Source organism: Phalacrocorax carbo, chromosome 3 (assembly GCF_963921805.1).
Source record: "Phalacrocorax carbo chromosome 3, bPhaCar2.1, whole genome shotgun sequence".
In the NCBI taxonomy this organism is placed as follows: Eukaryota; Metazoa; Chordata; class Aves; order Suliformes; family Phalacrocoracidae; genus Phalacrocorax; species Phalacrocorax carbo.
The window spans coordinates 48,130,384-48,147,977 of NC_087515.1; the positions used below are offsets into that span (position 1 = coordinate 48,130,384).

The following is a 17,594-nucleotide window of genomic DNA, read 5'->3' on the forward strand; positions in this document are numbered from 1 at the left end:
CAAGTTTGTACCTAGATACAAAGATTGTAACAGCCCCAGAAAATACCTGTAAGAACTTTGTCAGAGGTCATTTCTGCTCCTGAAATTGTCATGGGAATGTTTTAAGCTTCTTCAGGCTGTATTAACATTTTTACCTATTTCCTATGAGGCACAAAGGAAAGCCTGTGGATTTCTTTTCTTCTCAGTTTCCTGTGATTCCTTTATACACACTTGCAGCGTAGAGGTAACTATCTTCTATTTTCACTTAGGTTTAGAATACATATCCTTTGTCATTTCTCCATTTTGAAATAATAGTGATTTTTGACTAGCAGATTTACAAATTGATTTTAGTGGAGATTCAGAGGAGATTGGTGATAGAAATAAAGAGTCTCTGAAGAAGGACATATGAAGACAGTGTAATGTGAGAATGTGAGTTCGTGATCTGTCTTGTGGATGTTACATATTGACAAAATGAAAACAATCGTTCGTTGTACCTCGTATGAAGTGAGTTTAATGTAATTTTGACATTGATTCCAATTTTAAATACTTAAAATCAGATTCTTCCTTCCACACATCTTCCTTCCTTGTTGCTGTTACTGACCAGCCAGGGTGACGTTGTAAATAAGTATTGAAATATGTTTGCATAGAGGGAATTAGTGACTGAAACAAAGCTAGTGTTGGTGATCTGTATCATTCACTCCTGATCCTTTTAGTGTAATGGTTCTTAACTTGTAGGTCAGAGAACAAATGAGTAAGGCCATGATATGCTCTGTTCTTGTAAGCTTGCACAGGAGGACTGATGCAGGACTTCTGCATGTTAAATTGTGGAGATATGTTCTCTTCTGGTCCTGTCTGTATGATCTGATGAGATTTCAGGCGATAATTGGAGGAGTTCTTTATCCATAGCTGTTGTCAGTGCAGCCTTCAGTCTTCGTCAAACCATCTGCTGACCATACATTTGTATGGTGTTGTAGGTTATTCTGGTTTAGAAGTAAATTTTGGTCATGGAACCAAACATTCTTGCATGTCTGGTTTTTGGTTTATTTTTTTTGTGAGAGTGGGCAAAACTGCTCTGAACAATATGGTGTGATAGGGAGCTGCCACTCACTTTTTTTCAACAAGCATTCTGACTGCAAATCCCATTTCCTAGATATACTATACTGGTGTGTGTTTATAAACTGCATCTGCCTTTCTTTGTCCTTTTTTGAAGTCTTTATTTTTCTCCACATAAATTGTTTATTCTTGTTCCTAGCGAGGTGCCCTAACCCAAAATACTTTTCAGCAAAATTTCTCCTTTCAGGTAATTACGTTGCAACTTTGCATTTATCTTTTGTTCCAGTAAGTAATACAGTTAGCTGTCTCTTGCAGCTATTTTAGATGAATGCTGTGGTTAAACCTGCCAGATAAAATGAAATTCAACCCAAACCATAGCCAGTAGAAGTACTGTTTCTTCAACCTCTACAGCATTGTATCTCTTACCATTCAGCTAGAATCTTTCTTTTGAACTCTGTCTGACTTTGTGGGCAAATCTGTGTGAGTTAGAGGAAAAGGGTTTTAGAAAAATTTTTATCTTTAGATTTTAATTGCCAGTTCACTACAAAAAGTATAAGAAAATGTTTTGTGTGTGATGTGCTTTATTCATCCACTTGCCACATTTTGGTGCCACTTAGTGTACTTGTCAGCAGTGCTTTTGACTTTCAAATGCAATATGGCTATTAGTTCCAAATGAGGCAGCCAATTTTTCTGACAAAACATTATGGATATTAAAAAAACCCAAAACTTTTCTCTACCTCTACAATGGTGCATAAGCTTCTCATTTTGATGTAATGTGTCTCTTTCCCGGTTCTTTTTATATCATCTCACTATATAATTCATATAACCTAGGTAAATATATATAATTTAATAAATGTTTGATTGTGAAATGATATACCAAGCTCCAATGAAACAAAAAAAGCATTTACAAAAATCTATTTTTTGTGAACAAAATATTGGTGATCTCAGTAAGAACTCTGCTAATTTGTCTTGGTTTTATCCCAATGCATTTCACTTTAAAGGATTTGTAGATAGTGTGAGATTTATGAATGACCCTGTTGATGATAGCTCAGTGAACAGCTCTGCAGTGTCAACTCTTAGCTGGTTCACAACATGTAAAGCTGGAACCATAGTGTATATTAACTCTTAAATACGTTTTCAGTCCTACTAATTCTCAAGAATGGCAGTTCAGTAGCCATTGTTGTAGAGACTCCTAGAAATATCCATGCTGGAATTTATTTTAAAGCCTGTGAGATGAATGAGTTGTTTAGCTACTACCTTAAATATTTCAGAAATATTTTCAGAAGGATTGTAGTGTGGATGAACCAATCAATTTCTCATTAAAAAGTTAGGCTTAGTAGGTTAGGTCCAGGAAGTAAAGTGAAGTTGGAAATAGTAAACTGAAGTCAAAGAAACAACTTGCTAACAACCAACAAGTAACATTCAACTTTCAGTAGACAAGGCTGCATAGTGACGTGGAAAGCATTTGCTCCCTTTCTTCCACAAAGGCAGGTGAATATCTCATTAAGGGCACTCTACAGGCTCATGTAAGAGAAGACTGTTACCACAAATAAGTAAAGCCTGTGAAGAGCTGAGCTACTTGTTTGTGATTACTGGTGTCTCTTTTATATAGAGGACATTAAAATTATTGAAAAGGTGTTTCCTTGGATTTTTTTTATCCCGCAAATCTTGTTTGAGTAAATGTCTTTGTCCGGCAAGCTTTATGTTTGTAAGAATAAAGCCAGCAAATGTAATATAATGCAATTTACTTCACACAGGATACTGGCTAGTTGGCACTCTTCTTTTTTTTTTCTCCAGCTCACAGCTCTGCAAGGTGCTTGCTTAGCAACCTGTATTGCGGTAGAACTGACTGTTCCTTTTTAGGATATTTCTTTGCTGTCTTCTTTTAGTTAGATACTTGCTTCTTTTCCCCCACATTTCATATTCCATGGTATTTGCTCAGTTTAACTACCTGATGTTGTGTTGGTCTTCTTAAAAAGCTAACAGATGCAGAGAAATCTGACCTACAGCTTGTTTTGTGGAGGGTTTAAACCTCCTTGAAAAACCTTGTAATTACTTCATTCTGTATTATTTCAGTTTTGGGGATGTTGTGGAGGAATAACTGCCCTCTCAGCAGATGTGAATTAATTGAAATTATGCTGATGGTTTCCAAAATGTTGGTTTAATTTTACTGTATAAAACTTCAAAACTTAAGTTAGAAGTAAAAACTCTTGAGACACACACTGCCTTTTAGAAATGAAGTGCCTATGATAAAGAGCAAATAATCAAAAAACCCAGAAACCTCTGAAGCTTGAGAATAGGACAGATGCAGTAAATACTTTGTCTTAAAAGCAGGTGGAAGCAAAATAGTATGATGAAAGTTGTGGATTTTTAATGTAATTTTATATGTTATTTATATGTCATTTTATATATGTTATTTGATGTCATTTTATTTAAATAATTTAGTATATTTATATTTGAGTTATTGGTAAAAATTATGTTTTCATTTGTAATGTGAAATTTTGCATTATTTCAATTCTGAGGATGAAGGTTGTATGTAGTGCAAGTGTACAGATGAATGAAATGGCTTTAGAAGTTTAAATTAATACAGAGTGAAAATTACTATGAAGAATGAAAGCTATAAAAACAAAATTATAAATACATTTGCTACTTTATTTCACAAATAACTGTATTTGCTTTTGTGTTTGATACTTGCATATGAAAAAGAGCATACCGTTGTGTTAAAAATCAAGTTGTGTAAATACAGCAGTACCTTTGTCATCCTTGCAATTCCTTGTCAGAATGTTACTTAATTCCTGTTTCTAGAACAAGCACCTTCTACTTATACTTGCAATCTTTGGATGTTAGCATTTTTTTTGTTCTTGAGACTGCCAGTAGGATCAGAAGCTTATTCCACATGTGATCTCTTTTGCAATGTGAAGATTTGGCTGGTTTGTCTTGCAAAGTAGGTTTATATTGTTACTATGGTAGTGTTAGATGCGTTGTAAAAAGTAAGTGAAAATACTTTTTTCAGAACTGACTCAAAAAGTTATTTGGATAATTCCAGAAATGTTTAAAATAAGTGCTCGTCATAGAGTTTTACTACAGCCTAATATTTTTCTCTCCCAGCAAGAAGGAGAATTTCGATTTTCTGCATACAGAATTTTCCAAAATCCTGGTGCAAAGTTTTAGTGCTCAGCCAGAATTTATTGCATCAGTTGCAAGGATTAAGCATTCTTTTAAGAACAAGCATGGAGATATAAACTGACACAACAGCTTTGAGTGATTGACGGTGTTAGCTATTCACAAGATTTGTGTGTGCACATTATTAAAATTATATGAGGAGTAGTAGTAGCTGCTGATGTTTCATCTATGCTAGATCCCTTACCTGGCACGTAGTTGTCTTTCTGTAACAGGTTTAACAGGCTTAGCATTCCTTTTTGAAATGCAGATGGGACTTCTGACTCTGCCTGTGTAAGTAGTTTAGTTGGTCCTCTTTTTCCTCACGGTGTTAAATAGCAGTTTCAGGGTTTTTTTTTCTCTGCATACATTTTCTTCCTGCATACGGTTTTGCAAAGGTGGTAAAGGTAGAATGGTAAATACGGGAATGCAGATATGGTAGTGAAAAAAACTGTGCTTAATACCTGGCTATAAAACATAATTTTATTTCATAGGATATGCGAGCTGTAAGAAGGAAAACATCAACACAAGTAAAATAATTTCACTTGATTTAGGAGAGATTTGCAAAGAACAGTTCTTCTAGTCTTTAAAAGAAAAAGGAAAAAGAAACTCCACAAGGCTGAGTAGCAGTTCTTCCAACTGAAAAAGCTACAGAAGATGGTATATTTTCCAGTTGACTAGAAGAGAGGATGCAACTCCTATTTATAAATCACAGAAGCATTCCTCAGATAACAGCTTTGAAAATTAGGAAATTAAGAAGCGGGAAGAATTGAAGTTGAATGAAAAACAATAGCAAAGCCTTTTTTTAAAGTGGGGTTGCATCTGCCAATGTACCGGGAATATTGTATTTTTTACCATTCTCATTAAATGTTATTTATGAAACTTTTATCTGTTTATGTTTTTGCATTGTAGATCAGAATATGGCTACACATCCCTGCTGTTATGCAGCACATTATACCCTTTAGGACTTATGTTATCAGGTAAATTTTTAATTTAATGATTTTTCTTGTGGGATTTTTTGGCAGCACGTATTTATAATTTCAGCTGATACTCTTTTAATTGTTCAAGTTGTTGCTCTGACTGTATCGTTTCAACAAGAATAGTGAAGGTAATGTTTAGAGTTAGTTTGGGCAGCTCATTACATCTGTCAGATTTCAGTATCAATCGGATCAATCTTGTTAACAGCATTTTTAGTGTGACATCCAGCCCCATTCTGATGTGTTGTGTCGGGTTCAATTGTAGTACAGCTTTGCTTACTGCAGTATGTTAATAAAACTTGCAGTGAGACGATGTAAGTAGAAGAGCAATATGTGATCACTGAGATTTCATACACTGAGTTTCACAGAGTTTTAACACTGATTCACATTTTGGTGTTCTGTATTTCCAGCTGGCAGGAACTGAACTGTGATCAAAAGTCTACTTGACTTTTATGTATCTAAATATATCCAGTCCCAAAGATTTTCTTCATATCAAACTACCTATCATGAAAATCACTTTAAAATTAAAGTACTTGTAAAGATATTTAATTATACAAGCAATTTATTTTTATTGGCTCTCTCAGGACAATAGGAAAAAATCTGATGAGCTGCTGATGAAATTATCTTGTGTATGTGCATCTGCCTGGAGGTGGAGGGGTGTGGTCACAGTTAATTCTCCTTCTAGTGGCCCAACATTAAACTTTTCTGGTGCAAACAACCTAAAAGGCTGCTGCTCTTGCATGGCCCCACAGCTCCACCAAGGTTCCAGATTCCCTATAACTGTAATGTTAGATATGTGCTTATACTGGCCACAGCTTACTTCCCCAATAGCAATAAATGTGCCTTTTCAGTTTTAACTATACCAATGTAAAATCAAAAACATAATTACATTGGCAGCAAAACAGTACACAGAATAATGAGGCTCAGAACTATGTGTCATCTTTAAAAATGTTCTGGTTTTAACAGTAAAGAATTTTGACTATAAAAATTTAAGTACTGGCTTGGCTGTCGATCTATCTTGCTATAATGTGGTCTCTGCCAAAATGGTATCAGCAGGGAGAAGAGTATTCTGATCTTTTATTAAAATACACTACTCTTGACTTACAGTCCAGCCATGTGCAATCCTTTAATGCTGATGTGTTTTCTTTGAAATCTTATAAAGGTAATTATTAATCATGAAGCAGTCTAGGAAGAATCTTCCAACTTCTTGTCTCCACACATATTCCATTAATGATTGTTCGGATACATGGGAATTTGGTTCATGAGCCTTACCTGTCTTCTTGCAATGTATGGAAATTAGAGAGCATTGAAGGATCAACAGAGATAGGCTGATAAAAAGGAACCTGAGTGAGATAGAATAACACAGCCTGCAGTCTTTGCTGTTAATCCTCGCTTGCTTGTCATCCTAAAATTCTTAAAGTATTTTCTGTTTTATAACTGTAGGTGTAATTAGGGTCACTGGAATTAATAGAAGACGTTTTTCCTGTGTGCTCCTCATGTCTTCCTCTTTACCCATAGAATATTTGTATCTGATTTAAAATGTGATTTGTCAGCAGCTTCTTGCCATAAATAATGCCCTTGATGTCTGTTCTTAGCATTTACAATACGTTCATGTCAATCAGAATGACAATATCGATACAGGATACATCTGTGGAAAACACCACTGTTGAGAGAAGGAAGGGGATGTTCTCCCAGTTTCTGTTTTTCACAACCAAATCCTGATGGGAGATATGGGATTTCTCAACATTATGAAATCCAAAGCTTTGTTTTTGAAGATGCCCTTACGGAGTAGGACGTGAAGCTTGGAGGCCATGTATCTCTAGTGCTATACCTTTATATGGGACCGAAGTTAACACAGATGCCTTCAGTGAAAGATAACTTTCTTGGTGTATGCTGCTCACCCCAAGTGGTTGTGAAGCCTACCGATCTGATCTTAGCAGCTTGGGTCTCTAGGTCTCCATCTGCTTTTTACTTAAGTAAAAAAAAAAAGAAAAGCAAACATAATCCTAGGCACAGCAGCACAGCATCTTTGAAATAAATCCTGCAAACAGCTTCTGCTGCTATGCAAAGTAAGAAGGAGGTTTTGGAGAGGGTTTTAGTCTAGATTGAGCTCTAGGGGCTCTAATTGACTGCTAGTCCCAGTGGCTGCTCTTGTCGATTCCTTGCAAAAGCTGCTTTTTGGAGTGCTGATCAGAATAAGCAGGAAGAGAGATCACCTGACTGGCATCATAGCAGCTTCTTTTATCAGATGAGGTTAACCTTTATGTTCCTGTTCTGTGGTGGTTTCTACTAGGAGCAGATGAAATGAATAGCCAAGCATGTATTAGTGTAAAGGAGACCACTGGTGGAATTTGCAGAGATCATGGACACAGTCCTGTCATTGCTGCTACTAATAAATGTTGCTACTAATAAATAAAGGCTAATAAATGTTGCTTTCTACCTGGGGAGTGGAGCACCAGCATTCATGCCTGTGAAGGGCCTATGTTTTTCAGCAGTTTAGGAAGGAAATAAGACATTAATTCAAAATTGCACCTTTCAAAAGGAAGAAAAGCAGGTTTGACTTCCTCAGAAGGAAGCTTTTATTGATCCTAAGACCTTAGAATTCTGCGTTTCAAATTGCAAAATTCTAATGAAAAGAGACTTAATTGACAAAGTGACTCAAAATGAGTCATAGCTTATTGCAATTATAAATCAGGGCAAGTTGTTGATAATGCATCTTTATACAAGATATTAATTCCAGCTGACTTCCACCTCAAGATCAGAGATGAGAGGTGCTCTGCATGGTTCCAGGTATTGAATGCCTGAAGGGAGCAGTAGCTATAAACAGTGGTGTTTCGAGGACAATGTTTTTTCAGTGGCAAGATTGTTGATTGAAAGTGTCATGGATAGTTCTGTCCTTTAGAAAGGAAAAGACTTGCAATGAAGTCCAGTTTTATGAGAAGTAAGAGATAAAGTTGTGTGTCTGATATTGTAAGTGCCTCTATAAACCACAGAAAAGTGCTGGATAGTATGAAGAAAAAGACCTAATCTACTACTTTCTGTGACATCACAGCTGGTTATCACCTACTAAACATTCCTCTGGTAAAGTCTGAGTGCTGAGCATTAGCGCTGACCAATATCATGTTTAGTTGTAACCTGTCCTCCTCCCCTCTCTTTTTCCTCTCCCCCTCTTCAAGATGGATCTTGAGAGATTTTTTATGAAGGATTCATGTCTCTGCCCTAGTTAAGGAGAAACAGAACATTCTGTGCTCAAGCACACTGAGAGGAAATTGCAAGTGGCAGTTGCTCCTGTGTTAGCCATGTAGTCTCAGCACAGGGCCCAAGCATAGCACTGGTATAAGCAGAGGAAGTAGAAGCTCCAAACAGAATTGTTGATCCACAGTGCTTCCCGTGGAATACAGTGAGAGAGAATGCAGCTGAAAGAATTAAAATTATTCTTCTGCTTAAAAATATTTTTCTTTAAAATTTGGGGTTTATGGGAGTGCCCAAGATCACTCCTGGCTACTGAATGTCATGATAAGTCATTACATGTTTCTTGTAATAAGCCTTGAAGTTTTCAACTGCAAAAAATATTTCACTCCTCTAAAAATCTGAAAATTTATGCTGTAGGTACAAAGAAAAGGAAAGTCAGGAGGCAATAGCCAGGCATTTAAGTGAATTCTTCATATCACTGAGGGGCACTGACTTATCCTACTTGATATCCATTTTGCAGCTGTGGTCCAAAGGAGTCATATTAAGGGAAAAATGATTATTTCACAGCTGAGTAGCTGAAGTCCGGAAGCATAAGATGTGATTGTAAGCATTCCGTTAACATGGAACTGCATGTTTAAAACTGAACTCTCTCTATCCCCAAACATGGCAAATTTTAGTAGTTTCAGTAGACTAAAACTTTTTTTAAAATTAATGTATACATATATGGGTTGCTTAAGTATGTATAACATATATTTATTGATAATTTTAAGTATGCCGGGCTGGCAGGATAAGTCCTATACATGTATAGATTATTCTTTATGTATATGTATAAAAAGAGGTATGTTTCTTTCCAAAAGTCTCATTTAGGCAAAAATGTTGGATTTCCTAGATTATACAGATCCTGAAGTGTCGTTCGTATATTCCTTTAAGACTTGAGGCTCATCAGAATCAAAAAGATTAAAATTTTGGAATTAAAAAAATAATGAAGGAGAGAATAGAAGCTATTATTAAGCCATTATATGAATGAGTCCCATATTCACATTTATATATTATATACGGTTCTGATCGTTCCATCTCACAGAGATAATAACAGAACTATCTAGGTGATAGGAAGGGTGACAAAGAAGGTAGGAGATAAAAAATTACTTAGGACAGACATAGTCTAGGATTTTTTTTGACAGAGATGGCTGTTGTATGAGTGATATGAAGACAAATAGGAAATGATAATTCATGTTTTTTTCAAAAACAAAGGAGAACATGCAATACAATTGTCAGGTTGCAGACTTAAGAGAAATGAGATAGTTCTTCATGTGAACGTAATTGTGAAACTAACTGGCACAGGTTAATGAAAAAGCCAAAGGTATAAATAGAAGGAGGTAAATGAATTCACAGTAGTAGATATGTTCATTCTTTTTTTTAATATATGGGATAAATCTTTCATCTGCTTTTAGAGTGGATATTTTGGGCTAAATAGACCTTTTGCCTTGCTCCACTGTCACTGTCTTTATGTAAGGCAAGGCAGCAAATTCACAGTTAGTCAGCGTAAGGAAAGATGTGTGTGTATTGCCAGTGCTAGCTAAAGGGTTCTTTTTTAGTAACAACGTTCCATCAGTAAATGCGTAAAATGGGGCCAGTTTACTGATACACATGGGTTTAGGCCACTGTATCTTTCCACAATAAAAATAAGGCTTGGCCGACTCGGCAAGTTTCTATAGTTTTGATCCTGGTAGTAAAGATATGATCATATATGATTTATGACTAGTGTAGTAGTGCCAATAAATTTTCTAGTGTAGATGCGGTTATACTTGTAAAGGCAAGTATGCTTTCTTCTGCATTTATACTGTGCGTGGCTAGAATAACCAGCTGTGTTAAAGAAGACCTAGGATACAGGTTAACAAGTAAAAAGTGCTCTTTTCTCTGTAGCTTTCTTTAGGGCCTTGGCAAAATAGATTATACTGTTGAAGTACTTCTGTAGCTGCAAAAATGCACCTACACGATAGTTTCAGTTATTATAAAGTGGGATTTTTTAAAAAACACTGTCTCTTAATGATATTATAATATAGAAAACATGACACAAGTCTGGTTTAGGCTTGGTCTAAATACAGTAAATGTTCTGAAAGAACCTAAAAAATGTTGCTGTAGAGTGAATTTTAGGAATGAAAGAAGGTTTATACTGATGCTGTTGCATTAAAATAAACATTTTGTTTTTATAAATTAAAAAAACCCATCTTATTATGCTAACCTCGTATGTATCTACCTTTCCTTGTACAATCTTTAATTGCTTCAGATAAGTTCAGGAAACCTTGTTTCTAAACATTTTAGATAAGTATAGTTGCTTCACCAAATTTTCTAGTGCGAGGAAGATTTCAGGTGACTTCTGTTACAGAAGTCTAGTGAAGCCAGAAAGCACCCTTGTTTCTGTATATGTAGATGTGTCCATTCCCACCTGTCTGTTGCATACAAGCGCTATTTGTCCTGTGTAGAATGAGAAAACCCATATAATTTATTTTAACATTTTTGAGCTCTTTAGAAATCCTTCATAAAACAATCAAGTATGACTTGGTGTGCATTATGAACATTGAAAAGCTTTGGGAACCAGGGGTGATCATAGTTTGCATATAAAAATGGGGAGGTAAAAACTGGTCTGAGGTTGCTGATCGTCATATTGAGATTATTATGTTCTGTTACATGGACCAATACACTCTGATGAAAAAATGCAACTCCTCTTACCTGTCTGTAGGTTAAAGAAGGTCACTGGTTCTGGTTTGCTGCTGAACTTTTTCATATAAGTATTCCCTTCTCATTGGTACTTCCCTTTTGCTTAGAAAGCATAGCACAGAAGCATTGCTTTCCTGCCATGATCTGATTTCTAGTGCTCTACATGAGAAGACAAATATTACAATTAATAACAGTGAACGATCTGACTGCGTTGTCCCTGAATGAGCCTTCTTTTGTCCTGCCCTTAGTTATCTGTGATTTCTGTCATAGATCTACAGTCCCTGATTATTTGCACTGAAGTCTCTTTTCTATGTTTGACAATGTTAAGTATCATTTAAGTGTGTTTATTTTAAGGCCTCTGCACAAGAGCTGTGGAAAAGGGCCTCAATCTAAATAAGAATCAGGGCCTGTATTTTTTTTGTTTTTAATTTACTGATGTTTATATGATGTAAATGCAAAGGAATGGTGCATAAATCTATTTAAGTGTAGTTTAATATCTCTTGCTTTTTAACAAAACAAAGGTTTTTTTTAAGGATTCATAGATGTATTTGGATGGATTCAGACTTAGGCTGTCACACATGGATTTTTTTAAAGCATTTCTGTGTAGTTAAATCTAGTTTGGATGTAGATGAAACTTCAAAATGCTGAAGTACAGCAGAAAAAAACGGATTATGCTAACCTTGTGTGCTCTACCTTTCACTGTGTAATCTTTAATAGCTTCAGAATAAGTTCAGGAAACATTTCTAAACATTTTTCTCTCATGCATTCAGTTTAGAAGAAATTCTCAACTGTGTCAGTGTTTTTTATGTGAACTTTACAGTATAGTTTTTCTTGGTATGTCTTGATCTTGTAGTTGCTTAGGTAAGACTAAGGTTGTGCTAGCTTCTCTAAGTTAGTTTTTATAAATTATCATCTCGTCTGCCTTGCAGTTGCAGACAATATCTGCATTACTTCTCATTGTGCATGATTAGATGACCCCTTATCTAAGATGTCTCCAGGAGGAAGAACTTAGCTGTTCAAAATTCTTTACCATTTTTGGTTTCTCTGTAAGATTCCTAGGATCCTTGGTGATGCTTCTCATGCATCCTTAAACACCATCATTGCTGTCAATAGAAGGAACAACTTGGGCATGTGTTCCTGTACTAACCTGTTGTGAAAGCAGTATGGTGGCACAGGGAGTACTGATGTAGAAGCACAGATGGCATATGGTTATGGCAGAAGAAATGAGCTTGTACCACATTTACTCTAATTGTATCAGAATGTGATTGCACAGTTAAGATTTTTTTCTGTTCTGAGGCCACAAAGAGGGATATACTCATCTTCAGAAGGTTCTCACTGTCAGAGCATGCTGTTTGTGGTTCACTGACAGTGTTTCCAGAACTTAAGTTTTAAAGTATATTAATATGTTAAGCGGATCATGACACTTCAGTTTTAAGTAAAGTAAATAGACATAATGCAGCTACCTTGAGAGGGTACCTTCCCATGAAACAGATACGAGGTTTAGCCTTCCAACCTAAATTTCCGAAGAATTCTATGGTTTTCCTGTCATTTTGTGGAATGAAAGAAATCTGAAGAGGTTGAAAGTAAGACATTTCTTTACTTTTTAAAATATTATGTATAATTCTGGTTTTTTCTTGGTGTTTGTTTTTAATTGATGCCAATTTTTTATAGTGGTATTTGAGGCTTAGTACTGTTACAACTGTTGGAAATATATATTTGCTATAATCAAGACGGTGTTCCAGAAATGTTCTTGTTTGAATCATACCTTTTTTTTAATCTTCCATTTGTAATTTATTCTAGGTATTTATGTAAACTGTCAGACCAGGAGTTGCGACAGAGCGCAGCCCGGAACATGGCAGATTTAATGTGGAGCACAGTTAAAGAACCATTGGATACAGCCTTGTGTTTTGATAAAGAAAGTCTTGATCTTGCATTTAAATACTTTATGTCTCCAACTCTAACAATGCGATTGGCTGGGCTGAGTCAAATAACAGTAAGAACTTTTAAAAAATATAAATAATATTTAGTAAAAATGTTTATTTTTTGTGTTTTATGAGTTACAGGCTTGCTTGGGGGGCTTTTATAATGTGTGAAAACTGCAGAATCCTTGTATATGTGATCTTAGGAAATTATAGTTGTGATTGTGAACATAAGGTTCACTGAGAGATAAGTCCAAGTGATGGCTACGTTATGCAGCATATGGAAGTGTAATACATTCCCTGAACAATTTACCATGATAAACAAAACTGTCTTATAACCATGTCTTGTGACAGCTATGTTGCAATTAAGTCCCTTGACATGGCTATATTTTATTTGTTGTTTACAAAGGCTTTCAATCTGTTTTAATTTTTACCTTTACAGTGTTTTGAATCTGCTGTAATTAGCTGCTTCTTTGTATTGTACATTCCTCTTTTTCCTGTTTGTTCAGTATAGTCTGTTTCTCAAGAGAGTATTTCTGCATTAATTAGCAGAAGACTGAACTGAAGAGGTAAATATATATAGCATCAAACAGAAATAGATTAAAGTAAAAAACCCCCCCCTTCTCTTTCCCATGGAAATGCTCCACATTGCACCAGTCAAGATATGTTGTGCATCTTTTGTCTGCCGTTGCTTCCTACGTATGTCGGAAGGAAGTCGTACGGAAGATGAAAAGTGACCTTTTTTTATTCATCTGAGGCTTTTCAGTTTTGTGTTTCCTCTGACACTCCTGTATTTAAGATTTATAGCTCATCTTGTCACATTTGCCTTAACGCACAAAATGGTGAACAGGAACAAACTACACTAGAATGAATAAACATGTTCTCCTTAAGTTTTGTACCATTTTCTGAACACATGTGGCCTTCTCTGTTCTAACTGATTAATGAATAGTATCACTCCGTGACTCTATTCATCACTCTCAGTAAATAAAAGTTTACTTAAATGTGGTTTTGTTTCTCACTATACTTAGGTATAGAAGTACTTACAATTGTTTTAATAAAGGCAACTTAAAGTAACCTGTAAGTATTTCCAGTCAGATTATTGGCGGTTTTTAACCAAAGTAAATATTTAATTTACCTAGATATGTGACCTACTAAGTTAAAAAAAAAAAGAAGTGTGAATTACACCCACTCAGTATTAATCAAATGCTGTTCTAAGAGTAATTGCATTTATTGGACTTGAATGCATTGTCCATTCAGTTTAGCATTTGTATGAATGAAAACATAATGCAGTTCATCCAGTGGAGGTGGTTAAGCCAGATACACAGAGAGTTAACTTTTGGAAGAAATTGTAGCAGCATGTATTCATTCCTGTAAATAGAATTTATCTATAAAAGTAGGTTATATGACTTTACATAAATGCTACATATAATATAATCAGTGCCTGAATTCTAATCTTCTGTCATAATTAATTAGCGTAAAGTGAATGTTGAGGATTCTTTTTGTGTAATAAGAAAAGTTTAGAGAGTTGATAAAGTCCTAGGTGAAAATATAGCATATATTTTAGTTTCCGTTTTTCATTGCCATGCGCTTTATGATTTATACAGTTACAGAAATCTCATAACATCTGGCAGATATGTTTTAAAATATGGCCATTAATTGGGCATAAAAGTAACCTGTTTTGTTTTGTTTTTTAATTCTGCACAGTTTTGGAAAGCGTCATTTTTAGCATCATTTATTTTAATGTAAATTTCTAATGTTTGCATAGTTTCAATTACATTATATTTTTATTCCTATAAGTATTTTCCTTTGGCTTTGTACAGTTGTCCTTCTCCAACTACTAATGTATGTGTTTTTGTATATCCTTTACCAAAAGAAAGTCAGAAAATAAGAACGCATCCGTTTGTTTATTTTTCAGGCATGTAGGTCATTTAAGGGAGTGTGAAATAGTGTCATTTAAAGTAGTTATAACATGTTTTGATATGTTATGATTGATAAATACAACCATAAAAGTGAGATTTTTAATAACACAGGCATTTTTAGACTAAAACAAATAGGTTTTAGATTTAAAAAAAAGTGGAATCTTGTTTGACAATAAGTTCTTGAATATTTTAAAATATGAATAGTCTCTAAAACGGCTCTGGAACTCTGAGAATTCATTCTTTCTCATTCAAACCATAGGCAGTTTTCTCTTTCATTCTCTTCTTAAAGATCTTATGAAGATATTTTTGGAAGAAGCATCTTTTAATTTTTTTTTACTTTTGAGTTTGAGAACCATTTTTGTTGATTTACTTTTGTATGCCTTGACTGGAACAATTTTAATTGCCAGATCTGTGCAACTTTGTGTGTGAAATCTAAACCAAAAGAGGCAGTCAAAATTTCTGCATGATTACTGAAGTTTTCCATCCTCTTTGCAAACAAAGATGTGTTTACAAAGATGTAATGTAGTTCAGCTTTGTTAATTAGTATTTTCTCACAACTTGCTCTATACCTATGCAATTTCATGACTACTTTTTTGACGTTTATTTTTTCAGTTCATGTCTTTGGCTAGAATTTGTCAAAGTAATTTCATTGAAATGTTCTTCCGAACCAACACAATTTCACTTTCTGTTTTGTATTCGAGCCTAGAACTACAATACCTGCAACTGCAAATTGTTTTCCTTTCCTGGACTTCTATTTGCCAAAATTTGAGCGTTTAGCCTGGAAGCAATTCTTCATTTAATTTTGCAAATAGATGTGAATATTCAAAGAAAACTTTTAGCAGAATTAAGTGCAAAGTATTTTGAAGTGTGAACTTCTCAATATATACTTTATTTCAGAGAAAAGTTTCTTCTGAAAATTCATATGAAAAGGTGACTCTGATCAAAAATATCAGTGAATCTAAACAGATGAATGTCTTTTAACACAGGCGTGTTGATTTGTGTCTGCCAAGAGATTCCCCCCCCATCTAACAGCTAACATGACCAGTCCTAAAATGAAACCTTTCAAGCTTCAGGGAACCTCTTGAGATTCAATACATGGTGTATGGCATACAGGGGTTATATTTGCTTACCACCAAATCCACAGTTGCCTCCCTTGCCGAGTAGCATATACATAATGTGTCATATCACCTGACTAAAGTTCCTATTAACAAAACAAGGTTGAAGGCAGACAATGAAAGTTAATTTTAGAAAATTGGAATCTTGAGTGGTTGAATATGAAGTTGGAAATAGCTACAGAAAGAACAGCAAAACATAAACCAAGATATACCTGAAGGTTTATTTTTGTTGTTACATTGTTTCTCTTTGATTTCATCTCCCAGTCACCTGTTGAGGTGGTTCAGCTCCAAAATATCCTCTCTCTCTTATTACCTCACAGACTCTCTGTTTTCCTGTCCTTACAGTTACAGTATGTGAAAATGAATGCTCATAACTGTTTCTGGCCATCCTTCCTTTTTCATTTTTTCAACCCCTTTTAATTTTGTGCTGTGCATTAGTGAAAATGCAAATGCTACATTGTTAGGTTTTCCTGAACAAATTCAGTGCAAAACTTGAACAGTGCATATTTTTTATTCTTGCATTGGTTTCCTGTGTGTAGAAAGTATAGTTACCTTTGATGCCTTGGTTTTGAGACAAGACTAGCTAGGGAGATGCCTTTTTGTGCTCAGCTTTTTTTGCTGAAGGCTTTATACCTCTGTTCTACTTCTTAACTAACACATTTGTGTTGCATTAATTGAGTGCCTGGGCACAGGCCTCTCTAGTTTCTTATAGTGTTTCATATGTGGTATGTGAGGAGGTGAGTGAGAATAAGGTGGTGCAACACTCCCCCATGTGTACTTTGTATTGCGCTGTTGTGTCAGAATTCTAAGACTTTAGTTGAAATTATTGGAATTTTCAAACAATTTTTACAGTATGAAAAAGAACACCTTTTGTCAGAATTCCTTTGGATAAGGATTTTATATGGGAAATTTGGATCAACATGTGACCATGGATTTAAAATTCATAATAGTAACAGTTCAATACTCTTTCACTCATTGATCCCTTTCAAAACATTTTCAGTTGGCGGGTAAGTCTTCAGAAAAGCCATTGAACTTTCACTTCTTTATTTGACCCAATTCTAATTGGTCATAGCAATTTCTTCATAAAGTTCTGTTCACATGTTTTTCCACTCCTAAATATGTTTCATATGAAAATGTCTATTAATAACGTACCTGTTAATAATTGTCTCACTAATTTTAATGCATATTTTCAATTTTGTTTCTTCGAAAACTTTTTTTTCCCCATGAAACTTGTTGCGATTAAACGCAAATAAATCTTTGTGTAAAGACTGCAGGAGATTAGCTGTCACGCAAATTATAGAGTGCATGTACCAGACTTGTTTCAAGAAAGAGAAGAGTAAATATTTTAATGAAGTTATGCAACAAGTTTAAATTAAACGTCAAAAATTCACATTACCATGTCTTTAATTTTTTTGAAAGCAAGATGACAAATAAGTTCTATTGCGTAATTTTAAATATTTTAAGAAAATGTTATGTACATGTAAAGAAGTGGATACAGAGCCATCTCTGTATCTGGAAAGTCGATGCTGAGGAAAAGGATGGAAAAGAGGTGTAGACCTTTAA

General features: G+C 34.9%; 1 protein-coding gene across 8 annotated transcripts in view; it reads left to right on the forward strand.

Moving 5' to 3' along the window:
* USP34 (ubiquitin specific peptidase 34) overlaps nt 1-17,594 on the forward strand; it is a 140,078-nt gene that overhangs the window by 28,586 nt on the left and 93,898 nt on the right. For all 8 annotated transcript variants that reach the window (XM_064446827.1, XM_064446831.1, XM_064446825.1 and 5 more), the window contains exons 6-7: nt 5,104-5,171; nt 12,879-13,071. In XM_064446827.1, the coding sequence (XP_064302897.1) occupies nt 5,104-5,171; nt 12,879-13,071 (261 nt within the window). The remainder of the gene's footprint in view (nt 1-5,103; nt 5,172-12,878; nt 13,072-17,594) is intronic.